General features: G+C 31.4%; 1 protein-coding gene across 1 annotated transcript in view; it reads right to left on the bottom strand.

Annotated features, from left to right (window-relative positions):
• The window catches only part of LOC131852944 (protein dead ringer), a 54,770-nt gene extending 40,571 nt beyond the window's left edge, over positions 1-14,199 (bottom strand). The window contains exons 1-2 of the mRNA XM_059203699.1: positions 14,122-14,199; positions 8,001-8,073 (exon numbers count right to left, since the gene is read on the bottom strand). Of these exons, the coding sequence (XP_059059682.1) occupies positions 8,001-8,073; positions 14,122-14,199 (151 nt within the window). The remainder of the gene's footprint in view (positions 1-8,000; positions 8,074-14,121) is intronic.
• Positions 14,200-14,466: the final 267 nt, after the last annotated feature.

Genomic DNA, 14,466 nt, shown 5'->3' with positions numbered 1-14,466 from the left:
TCATCTTTTTTAAACGTAGGTTAAAAAAAACAAAATAGGGCCCATCGGAGATAAACAAACAGACCAGTAGCTGGTTCAATGTTGATATGGAAAAGTAATGTGTAAACTGAACAATAAGAGGTATACGTTATGAAAGCACGGTTTTAAATTACATGTGATGAGTCAATAACTGACGCTAATGAGGTACTTAATAGAATATTTTAACGAAATAATAATAATAGAAAATTTTAACTCATCCTTTCAACTGTTTTCGTCGTCTTAACAACCCATTACCAATATTTTTTTTACTAGATTTGTTTTCGTTTCGATTGTTAATCGACTGATTTTTTTAACAAATCCAACTTGTTAGTGCGTATCATGTTTCAAAGATTTTTATTTTTCACAGTTTCACTAGTTAACTAACAAAATCTAATATCATATTGCATAAAAGATATTAACATCATATTGTACGGATTTCTAGAATAAAAATGTAAATTAAGAATTGGAACTTTTTTTATTTACAAAATAATAATTATTCTACTAAAAAAAAAGTTGTGGTACTAACCGAATTGTAATAGAAATAATCATTATCTTATCGATATTATGTATCTTATTATTATGCAACCCTAACATTACAGTAGATATCTTCAAAAACCTACTTTGCACATTGCTAATATTGTAGATAAGTGACAAGACTATAAAAGGTATAAAGCAAAGTCGTAATTTTCGTTTGTCTTTTGGTTTAGTTTTTGTAAGCCTTACAACGAATTTTGATATGTTTTTGACTATTATTTTGCGAATTTCTTCCAGAAGGTTTACATATATTATGCATGCATATAGTAATTATATTAGTAATATTTCAGGACAATTCACACAGCGTCATCTAGTCCCAAGCTAAGCAGAGCTTCTGTTATGAGTACTAGAATACTGATACAAATAGATAGATATTTTTTTACATGCATTCATAATATACATATAAAACACCCAGACCAATACAAATAATCATACTTATATATACAAATGTGTGTGCGCGAGAATTGAACCCTTGACCTTCGGAAGTAAAGCCGTGTGCTAAACCGCTAGACCACCGACGCCGTCAATTAGTTACAAATAATTGTACTACACCATTCTTTGTGTCGTAAGAATCAATACTTTGGACTAATTTAATATTAATTTACTCGGCACTAGACTAAATTAAGGCAGGTCGAAGCTTTATTGACAATAGCACTTAACTAACAAAGATTGGTTGGAACTATTGGTTCATCTGACCATGGAATACTTGAATATAATGGTGACAAATGAATTCTGTTGAAACAAACGAATCAACACCATTGACTGTATGTATGAATAACTAATTAATGTCTGATGTTATCTATGCATGCTTAATTATTAATTCATATTGTCAGGAAGTCTAAACACTACGATAGATATATATAGATATATACACATATCTAGCAATTGTCAACCAAATATATATTCTACGCTTAAAAGAATTAGGTTACAATTTTAATCCTTCGTTTGGAGCTGTTGTCCTTGTCGGTGAAGACTGGCCCTTATTCCGAATATGTCCGCATAAAGGTCTATCCACATTACAACAACCGTGGAACGCTCAAGTAAATGGAATGCTACAAGATATCTATAAGATTTACTTTTCGGAGTAATATTACCGTGTTTATATATTTGTGAAAAGTATGTTTTATTATTTCATAGATCTCGTATAACTTAATCTAATTAATTTTTCTACTGCACAGTTAAAATCAATTTCAAAATTTACAATATTGTCTAGCGACTATAGTGACTAATTTGCCTGACAAACATCGAAATATATTTATAAATTCACACACACACAGGGTTTATTCTACACTTGCAGCTCGCACTCGTACCACTTTTGTTGTAGTGAGTATAGATCTTTATAACGGTAAAGTCGCATGCGGGGTTGAAATCGGTTACCCCACGTGACTAGCGTTACCCAATGTTATTGGAACAAGATGACCGTCACAAGTTTAGTAGATCCTCTTGTAATGTTTGCGAGGGTGATACTTTGGAATTTGCTGTTTACTATTTATAGCATGTTTGAATTTGAAAATGGAACGTCGAAGGAAACGGATATTAGCATATAATACTAAAGGAGTTAACGATTTAAAAGTTTTTTTTAAATACTAGGTTCTTATTACTAAGCTATAGTTAACGTTAATAAGATTTACGTTATATCACAATACAGATAAAACCAGTGATATGTCAATATATCATAAAGATCTGTATGTAATAAAATATTATATATCTTTGTATACCTAGATCAATTTTTTTTCACAAATTTAAAATTACCTAACTATAGAAACAATATCTTTGTAGTAGTAACAAAATAAATCATTGTTTCAATACAATTAAATTACAGTGTTAATTTTTAAAACATAATTGGACTTCAAAATTCATTTGCATTTGCATGATGTACATAATATAAATTCGGAACACTTAGTATCTCTTTAATTATTGAAATTATGTTGTTCCTTTATCAAACTCAGAAATTATAAAAAGATTTCAACAAAATTAAATACTAGCTGTTATGTAATATGCTAACAAGGAAATCGTCTACACATGTACTTTATACTGGAACATTTTCAAATGTGATGTTGTAGAAGAATGAATGAAAAATAAAAGAAATGAAGAAATAAATTACTAACTAGTACAGGGTGAAAGAAAAAAGACAGATATTGAAATCTATTGAAAATAGACGAGGCAAAATCTTGGGACACTTTATACGGCACGATGAAGGTATGAATAAATGATATCATATGATGCGACGGCCTCAATAGTCTAGCTGTTTAACACACTGCCTTAATTCCGAAGGTCGCGGGTTCGATTCCTTCGCACGGCCCAAACATTTGTATTCATGAGTATGATTATTTATATCGGTCTGTGTATTTTCTTTGTATAATATGTATGTATTTATGAAAATAAATGTATGTATTTGTATCAGTTATCTAGTACTTATAACGCAAGCTTGAGCTAGCTTAACTTGGGTCTAGTTGGCGCTGTGTGAATTGTCTGTATTAATATTATTATTCTAAATTGTTATATATCTTGAATAAAAAATAGAATGATAGGTACAACAAGAGAAAGTATCATCAAGTAAACAAGCTAATATTGAGTGTGACATTGCGTACATTGATATTCGACGTTATTTAGCGAGTAACACGCCATACGTCAGTTTAGTATCATCCATCTTCCCCCCATTCTGATCGGAATGCACTTCAGATCATTAATCTAAAGTTATTTAAAACTGGGACGTCTGTGACAATACGCATTAGTTTTACTCAGTGTAATAATAAAACACTGGCCAAATATAATTGTTTAATTAGTTCAATACGGCATTATATTACCTATTGTTATAAATGCAAAATGAGTTTGTTTACTACGTTTTCGCTTAATTAATTATCATGCTGATGTATCACGATTCAATCCTGAATAGATTTCTATACCAATTTCGTAATGTATGAAATCGGTTTTATTGTCGTACTATCTTAATCTTAATATATAATATTATAAACGCGAAAGTTTGTGAGTGCTGTGGATGTTTGTTACTCTTTCACACAAAAACTACGGAATGGATTATGATGAAACTTTACAGTAATGTAGCTTATGCATCAGAATAACACATAGGCTATATTTTATATTGAAATTTAACGCAGGTGGAACCACGGGCACAGCTAGTTACAGAATAAAACCCAATTTTTAAATATGTCTTAGGAAAATGTAAATGTTGAGAAATTCTTTTGATATTAATATATTTAAGGTTTTCTTGTATTCTATAATCAAAACTATAAAAACAAAATTATGTCACTTCACTCTCTACCATCTTACCATTAAATACATTTTTCCAGTCATAAATAATTTTACTACATATTTCTACAACAGTAAAATAATATAAGTTTTTAGGATACATATGATAACGACTGTATTCAACATATTAAAATACATCATAATAAAAATGATTGTAATTAAAAAACTTAATAAGCAGAGATACAAAATTGCTTTTTTGTCTACTAAATCCACATAGGTTACAAAGCTTTCAAATTGGAACAAACGTAATAACGTCCCCGCCCTAAAATATCGAGTCTCATCTAATCAATCAAGTTTAGATTAACACTCGTCCGACTAAAGAGCAAGCAGACAAAAACAAATGAGCGCGGACTCAACTCGAAATCAAATTAACTACGGGCCAGTTTAAGACACCAATTAAACCCCCAACAAAAGCTATCTTCAATGAAACGAAAAAAATTTGATAGATCAACTCTTTAACCTAATCTATCATCGATGATGGAGTAACCGAAAATGAACCTTAGCATCACTAAGTTAGATTCAAGTTAGATGCTCGCAGTTCGGTAGAAATATGAGAAGGTTGTTGGCACAACATCTTATATCGATTAAACAGATAATTAATCACGGGAAATGAATCCGAATGAGATGTTATTAGTTATACCACACTCGCTATTAACAAGTGAAACAATAGATGTGCATCTACATGCTGTTGTTTTAAATGTTTATTAAAAAATATTTTAATTTTAGTCTAATAGTGGATCACAATGATATAACTTTCACATATGGGTATATTAAACCATTAATGGTATATTAAACCATTAATTTAATTTTGTGTATCACTTTATATTGATTATCATGAACTTACTACTTATTTACTTACTTTATATTAAAATTTAATCAAAATATTAGAGACTATTATATGAAAATAGCATAAACAAGTCTCAGACATCATTTATTAAAGAATAATGATGTAAGGTAAGAAGCATTATCAACTGTCGAAGTTATGGTAAACGCAACACTTGACAAATCCTCATTTTGCTAGAATTAACAATACTGGATTAATGCATGTAACGTCACAATTCAACTAAACTTGAAATTGACAGAAGGTCCATTTTGATCTAATCTCCTCAATGGACCTATCATTAGGTACGTGATACAGGTGATAAAATTAGAGCAACCTGTACATATGCAGGAGCGGACCGATGGCCGATCAATCAGCTGCTAACGAGACGGTCACGTGGTACAGCACAACTCACGCCTCAACCCCGCACACCCCCACTTACATGCTCATTGACTACGATAACAATCTTAAAGAACTGAAACATGTGCGAGTAGAACTTAACCTCATGGGGGTTCCGTCCGTTGTATGTATTTTTTATAAATATGCATGCGTAAAAACCTCCCTTATGCCAAATGGAAATTGCCATACTGGTACAATGTAAGTAAAATGTGCAATGGGAAAGAAGATAAAAAAGAGTACTTTTTATTACGTTTATTTGGATTTTTCTGTATACTTTTAACAGTAGGTAAGTGAATGAGTGACGAACATAAAACTGGAGTATATAACGTGCCATAATCAATAAACAGACTGAAAATAAGGTTAAGTTTAATTTCTGTTACAATTTGATATTTGTTACTGCAATACTAATTTAAAAACAGACTTAGTAGTTTTCCGAGAGTTCGTCTTTTTTAAAACAAGTTATAGCCTATATTCGCCGTCATTATACAATCTGTCATTACGCCAAATTGCATTAAAATCTGTTTAGCAGTTTAGTCATAAAAAGATAAGAAACAGACAGACAGGCTTTTGCATTTTACATGTTAGTATACATTTAATGCATACACAGCTAAAATTTATCGAGATTATGATTTATTGAATATTCATTTCCTGGAAAAAATAAGGTCCACGACCACACGGGCGATACGTTTAAAACATATAGCAAATAAGAACACAAAATAATTAATTATTTGCAATGGAACTAATCAAAAGAACAGTATGAAGAAACCAATCAATTCTGGAACACCCACCAAGCTAGGCATATTACACACTTTGATCAACATTTACATAATCGTTTGTCGCTGGCATTAAATTAAACGTCAGAGATTAATAAAATAAAAACAATTTCTTAATTTCTTTTTTTTTTATAAACACCAGACAAAGACAGAGTGCGGAGACGGCGCGGGGCGTGGCGGGCTAACTTTCATTACTCATGAGCAATAATAAATGATAAAACATTATTAATACGAAGAGATCAGTCGGAGTGATGGAGGCACATAATATGCGAGATTAACCTGGGTCGAATAAATTAATTCTACTAATTTTAAGTTGTTCGCTCTAAGGCATAAACATTCCAAACAAGTATACTTCTTATTTTTATCAATTAATACTTTTTATTTTTAATAACAAAAAAACACATCAAGACAAAGAAGTGTAACTGAAATTTTTAATATTTTTAAATCGCAACTAATCTTAATTTGATTTTCGTTTAAAGTCCGACAAGTACCGATTAGTTCTCGCTGTTATCTTATTCCGCGTAATAACAACCAGAAGTTTATTGGGTACGTTCGGATGTGATAAATTGAATAATAATTTATTCCGAACAAGATAAGCAGGGCCGTTCTGATCGCGAAGTGTGATACACTCATCGTGTGGAGGATGCTATTACAAAGCGCCGTAACAAATTTTAATGGTATTTTAAAGTGTGCGGTTAAAATATGATTCTTTAATGTACGTAAATATTTAATAATTGTTATGTATTAAACAAGTTTTAATTATTCCACGTAATTAATTATATAAATTCTTATCTTTTCATTGTGGTATGAATTAACAGTTTAAAATGATTTTACGAATACTATCTATGTATTACGTATTCGTACTGCTACTTCGTGAATCGATCTAATTATTTAAGAGTTAAGACAGATATTGCAATATCATAGTTACATATTTTTTATAATATATTTGCTTAATTATTAGGTACTTAATAAAACTTGTAAAAGAAGATAAAAGCTTTAGCTAGAAAATTAAAGAAATAACAACATTATTAAATGAGATTGGTCTGAAATTAATCTGTTCAAATTATAAACAACCTAGTAACAATAACTATTGATTTGAATAACAACAAGGCGGTCAGATATCAACATGATCTATCCAACGACAATGCTGGCGCCATTAACAACAGAGATCAATTAATGCTAGAAAGAGACCGTAAATACGTGAACGAACAAGTAAGAATGAGAGAGATGTGAAGTTATCAATCACGCGCCCGCGCACGATCTCGACGCCCGAAGCGATCGAGAGATCTCCTGCTTAATTATTTCTATTATGATATTTAAAATATAATGATTATCTTTATGGTTAAGTTCCATATGGCGAATTCCCACACTTGTACAATATCACTAAAGTATTAATTAATTGTGAAATTATAAATGTGAAAACATGTCTACGTTCATAAAACAACAACTGAAATAGTTAGTAATTAATAAATAAGCACACAAATAATACAATTTATAATTTGAATATCTCATTTGTATGAAGATACTAAAGTATCCAGATTTATATGACAAACTGAGTCCGATGTTTCTGTATGACTACTTTGTTTGTTAACAATTATAATAAAATCAACATACATTTTTGTTAAGTGAAGCTTTCTATAATATTTTAGTGAAAACTACGTTTTTATCAGCGTGCACAAACGTTCCAAAATTTTTTCTTAGATCTTCTATATACGGACAGCGTTCAGTTATATTTTTATTATATGTAATACTATTAAAGTACATGAAATTGATACTGTGTTCTACATTCATTACACTATCAGATGTTACTTACAACATTTCTTCTAGTGTTCACTCAGAATTTCATTAATAGCGCACAGTTTTAGTACCACGACTCGAAGTCGTCAATCACTCGTGATCTTATCACACTACCACCGATCTCCACAATATAAAACCGTTTATACAACCAATGACTGATTTAACTTATATCTGATTTGTATCAGTACGCCAATAATGGAAGAGCTCTCATTTGATACCGTTTGTATGGCTATATTCGTCTAACTTGACCGGTCGCTTCATATCATTCCAATCGATGATCGTGAATGGAGCATTTAGACTTATGATAAATTACAAGAAACATCAATTGTTACAGAGGATTAATCAAAACGTGTTTAATAATGTCGATTCGAAATTGTGGGAAAATTACTTACCTCGTTTTTGCATGAAAGAGAATAGATCGTCGAGGAACTCCTTCCTCTGCGGGTCGTCACTTATCTCGTACAACTGTAACAAATGGAAAGTGTGACTATATAATAAACTTTACTCGTTATGTATATACCTACTTGTATAAACCTAGCGGAACCATCTGATCAGATGCATATCTGTCGGATCTCAGGCAATCATGTCGTTTAGGAGTTAGGTGACAAATACGCAAGAAGTATTAATATTAATTTTACTCTTTATTACACAATTCAAAAAATATACAATTGATTAAGGAAAAATATAAAAAAAAAATGTAAAATTAATAACATATGGTATTTTCTAATCATTGGATAAAACAGAAAGTGGTTAAAAGGGGCGATAGAAAAAGATACACAATAAACTACATATATATTATAGGTATCAAGGTATGTATTATGATTATAAACGCTAGGTCTTCAGATAATTAAAATAATAATAATCAATATTGAGGAATACAAAAAAATGTTTTAGTAGGTACAGATGGATAATATTTTTTTTTTTTTTGTTAAAACAAATATTTATTTATATATATTAGCTGGCCTGTGCCTTCTTCGTTCAGAGAGACATCACATCTGTGATCAGTCTCTCTTAGACTGCACTGTGTACTTTATTTGCGTATATACACAGATAAGATAGAAGTTTCAATCTTCACCGTTATCTCCATTATTCCAATAATGGAATATATTTAAAATTCCATTTACCAATCATTGTTTGTCAAATGGATTTAATATTCCAATGTAGGAAATGTTTTGTAACGGTGATCGCACAGTGGCCACGTGCGCCCGCATGCCCGGAAAAACATAGGAATTGCATTAATACCTAACTATCATAGGTACATACATTACAATAGTAATCATTCAGAAACAATGACAAGTTTATGAATTTTATGAATGACTACCCGACACCGAATAACTACAAAACAGAAATAAATATATATTTTAATTAAAATAATATAAATACGTAGAATCGTTATTAGGTACTATTATGTAATCTGAATATATGTCTTTATTCATCTATTTGGCACAAACTCCCCGATAAGGGCCAATCTTTTCAGAAAATTCTTCACTGGCTTCATATGTTTAGGTTTATGTATTTAATATTGTTTGTATTATGTATTTAAGTTTACTAAACTAAATTCAAAGTGTTTCTGGTATATTTCTAAACTTTGATACGTAGCGATTTGATTCTCATACAATCAGTAGGACGCCAAAACGCATATACGAGGCTTTCCAAAAACCCCACAACTGAGCAACCTGTATCCTTCTGTACACAAGCAACGCAATAGAAGTTGTCATAAATATTTAATTTAATACATTTATACACATGAACATTATACATGGAAAACACGAAGTAGGTATTCATGATGTTTAGATGTACCTGTGTTACCTATATAATTGATGCCCGCTGCGAGAAACGTGTCATTGCAAATAATTACGCCGATATCCGGTACTTAAGTGAACTTCGCAATTTAAAATAGAGATAAAAGGCTTGTATCACTTTAGCTTCGACCGATAAAGGGCGAAACGCTCGATTGGTTAGGAAAATACGGGGGAAACTTTTGATATGCGTAACACACAATTCCTTTGTCATCAGTTGTCATGTTATGTAGTTAGTTATTCAAGAAAACTACTACTTCCTAAATAGGTAAACAGAATGTCTACCATACCAGCTACATAAAGAAATTGACATTTCTTGAATGTACAATCATAAAAGGAAGTCAGAATGTTGAAAACGTCAATAGCAACATTTTATATAAAAAATTACCAAAGAAACATGAACTCACATTACATGATCAAGCGGTTATAACGATGGAATACTAACAGCGAAATACTGATCTGACATCACAATGTAAACACGGGAAACCCGTTAAACAATCACGTTCAACTCGTCCGGTTTACATTGAAGCATGGGCAAAAGTGTCCCAAAGCGAAGAGACGGCGCCGCACCGCACCGTACGTACCTACACACGATCAAACACCGAGCTATTTGCATTGCCCGAACAATTACATCAAGGCACTTAGCGCTACGAAGAACTGGGCCGTGGACAGACAACGAAACGCCATTTGACACTTCCTGTTTCCGTCTAATATATTTGTACATGCGCTTCATCAGTAATGGACGCATTCGGGTCAGAGTGTGCGAAAATTGACACTTGCATTGTTAACCCTGTAATTTTTTTAATGAAATTAGAATGGCGATCAAGCTAACGGTATACTTGCTGGGAAGTGGTATCGCATATACTACCTACACCACTATTATCACAGAATCTATTGTGACGACTGTATTACCTCATATAATATAATGATTAAGATATTCCTTCGATCCTTGTAATTTCGCTGAAATAAATAACCTTTCACAATGAAATACAACTTAATAACCACGCAAGTAAGAATGAGAATTGAATGAGACAAAGCACAAACCCACGCAGACGACTTTGTCTTCGTCTGATATAATGCTAAACATAGACAAATAGCAAATATTCATTAAGAACGTGTCATAATTTGGATCGTGTGTATTTTTTAGGACATGAAATGCTAATCGAAAACGTCCGTGTGATTAATCAAGTGGGGATGGGGGGTGCAGGGGGCCGGACCGAGCCGACAGTGACGATCGCGAAGATTGATGTGATCATGCTGCTTCGCTTGTTGCCGCTATTAAAAGTCAAACGGGTAACGTTTCTACTGACTATTGACGCTAAGATAGGTCAAAACATTATCTCAAGCTATTTTTGTTCATCTCACATATAAAATTATGTACATAAGACATAATTGTCTCCAATTACGATTTCAATTATTAATTAACGCAATCATTGTCATATATGTTAATAAAATACACACATAAGTTATCATTAACGAAGATTACCTTCGTTCTTAGTACATTAATTTAGAATGATATAGAAAAACGTGTATTAACAAAACCAATGATTCATTATACTGTCTATTTAGTTTACTATGCTGACTTACATCGTAAGTTCAAATCTGGCTAACTCTCTGATAATGGAAATGTCCATAACAAACCAACATTAATTCGAAGAGTCGGCTCGCGCCTTGTCTCTTCAGTAAAATAATACCATGTGAAGTGTTGTATTTACCGCAATATCGACAGTTGACAATGTATCTAACTACCCTATCTGAGAGAACAATCACAACAGTAAATACAATAATAATATCTCACGACAATCCACACAGCGCCATCTAGTCCCAGCTAAGCATAGCTTGTGTTATGAGTACTAGACAACTGATATAAGTACACAGAAATATTTTTTTTTGTAAATACAAATATAATAAACATAGAAAATACCCAAACTGGTGCAAGCAACCATACTCATGAATACAAATGTACCGTGCGAGAAATCGAACTCGCAACCATTGGAGGTAAGTGAGCTGAACCACAATACTACAGAGGCCGTATTACTACTATTATTAAATGATTGCGAGCCCATTTTCTTCCCATTTAAAAAGCACATTATGCATATCATTTATCACAAAACAGACGTTAACTCTCCAACGGCTATTTGGTGTGAATGTATTCTGGACAGATTGTTATGAAATGACAGGAATATTATCATAACAGGGTCCCTATATTCGCCCACCGGGCCGTCAATATTTGAATCACAAAACTCGACGCTAAGCTGCGTAATCTCCATTGTGGTGTGCCAATTACTGACTCTCCCCTTCCGCTTGAATAAATAAATATTGTGAAAACATCATCTGAGCGCAAGTGATGCGACTGAATTTATTTTCCCAGAATATTTTGTTATTTTATAATCCCATTTCATACCTTCAACGGTCACCAAAGACGACATAAAACTAATAATAATAATAACGAGTAGGCAATTTATTGTCAAATCTCATACCTATATATTTCAATCCAAATTAGTACTGTTCTTTTAATATGAAATCCAGTATAAACCTAATAAATTTAGACATCAATTAATGACCACGAAATATGGAACTATTAGGCATTGATCAACCGATCAATTCAATGTCGATCGATCGGAATTGGTTTCAAGAGTTTCATCTGAGCAGATGTCGTTAAACTAGCTTCAACCTTGTCTATAACTACATCGTTGGTTTATTGAAATTTTGCAAACAAATTAATAAATACAGCATCATAAACCCCATATTTAGTATTATTGAATAACAAGAAAATTATAATTAACATATTATATTATTATTATAATGTATTAGAAATGATGTTACAAGTTAATTTTATATCGATGAATTCTATTCTATTCTTCTATTTCATACATATATTTAATTTTAAATTGACTTTAAATAAGATCGAAACACTATCAATTTATTTTTTTTCTTACAAATCGCAGATATGCTCTTATACTATAGCTAGCTCACAAATATGTTTAAGTTTGTATGCCAAGAGTGCTTTATGAAACCCATTAAAACTTGTATAAGTATTATATTAACAATTATAGAAAAGGATTATAAAATAGGTTAAAAAATAACGTAAACAGATATATCACAATATCTTATAAGTTGTCTAAGAATATTATTAAGTTTAATTATCTTACTATTACTTTTTCTAAGGCAAGAAAAATATTGATATTAAAAATGTTTCTTTATAACTTTAATGCTCCAATAACAGTAAGAATGGCGGACGTAACTTCATATAATATATCGATAGTTTAATAATCGATAATCGATATTAGGCACGTACAAGTAGTACAGCTCTCATCTCTATCACGTCTGCCCAATCCGAGGCTATTTTGATTGCAAACAATGTTAGCTGTTAAGTTTACAATCGATTTTATGACTGCATTGCTTATTTTACGACTTATAAGCACCAATCATCGCAGTTTGCCGCGATGTCATCAAATGAATTACATAGTTTGCCATTCGAGTGATTTTATCGATATGACCTTAAACGGGAATGAATATAAACTTTGTTATGATGTAAAATAATAAGTTAGTATATCTATTTATTTTAACTATAATGTGTTACAGTAAACTATAATATTCAAGGACTTAGAAGATGCTCACTGCTACCACTTAAGGTGATAAACTAAAATTTTTAATACACTTATATTAATATTGGTTTTAATGACTTATTTGATAGAAATAAACTTAATTATATACCGAGATCTAATATGAGACTTAAACGAATAGAAGATTTTCGATCAAAAACGATTCATTTAGATTACTGTAATCTAAATGAATCGTTTTTGATCGATATACATACCTATAAATTACAATCATAAATAAGACAGTTATTACAGGTGAATAATAATAATAATAATAATTTTTATTTTGCATCCAATATTTACAATTTATGTAAGGTAAAAGCACTAATGCTAGACACATTAAGGACAAACCAAACTTCATTCTCAAAAATACAAATGTATTTATCAAAAAACTACAGTTACAATTTTTTTTACTGTTAGAGCAACTTTTACAAATTAACTTTTTCATGTAAGATGTTTTAAAACTAACATATTTTTAACTAAGAATAATATTTATCTTAGGTTTGTCGTAGACACTAAAAGATGACAGCATCAAAAATCAAATCCACCAAAAATAGACATCAATTGGAACTAATAGTAGACATATATAAGATCACTCTAATATTATTTGTTTCATCAAAACAAATCAATAAAAATACTTTAAAATGAATACCGAGCACAGCCTGTGCTTTAAAATTATTAAATTAGCAACAAAATATAATCAAATAACATAAAAATATAATTGTCAGAAAATCAATATTTAGCCATATTGCTTGTCAAAAGTAATTAGATTTTGGCATCTGGAATGATGATGATGATGATGATATTAAGTACTTTAAACTATTCAAATCTAAACTATTGATACTAGGACCTTATTCCTTGGGGTTGGGGTGGGGTTCACGAAGAAAGTAGTCTCGTCCATGTTATAAACTCGCTGAGGTGCATTAAGAATATCTGTATGAATATTACTGTTTAGGTAAGTGCCAATTTCTTGAAACCAATTTTTTATTTGAGATATCATTACAGATGCTCTGGAGGCTGTCAAATTTACCTTGTTATAAGGTCAGGGTGACGCTTTAAACAGCTGTTGTACTATCTCTTCCCTGGTCTACCGTTCTTGGATTCTATCTTACTATCTTAAGGTCTTGAACTATTTTCTTAGCACTATCTTGTAAGTTATCTTTTCGTATTGGGAACCCTTGTTTGACCATAGCTTTTGCCTATGTATTTTTTCACCGCTTCGGTCACATAACACCTTCTTCCCATTTTACGTGTAATAGGTCTTTCCCTTGACTTTGTTTATCAAAGTTACTCGGGGACTCCGATTTTCTTCTCCACAGTATCTGTTGGAACGTCCCGCCTGCATTCTTATATAGCTGCTTCCATATTATCTTCGGAGTATCGAAACATCAGACCCTTTACTGGAGGCATTGTACTCGAACTTTAATTTGAAATTAATGGCTACCTAATAGTTGACA

This window comes from Achroia grisella, unplaced genomic scaffold (assembly GCF_030625045.1).
Source record: "Achroia grisella isolate CSIRO2021 unplaced genomic scaffold, CSIRO_AGI_Agris_v1 utg869, whole genome shotgun sequence".
Lineage (NCBI taxonomy): Eukaryota > Metazoa > Arthropoda > Insecta > Lepidoptera > Pyralidae > Achroia > Achroia grisella.
This window is presented reverse-complemented; position numbering and strand designations above follow the sequence as displayed.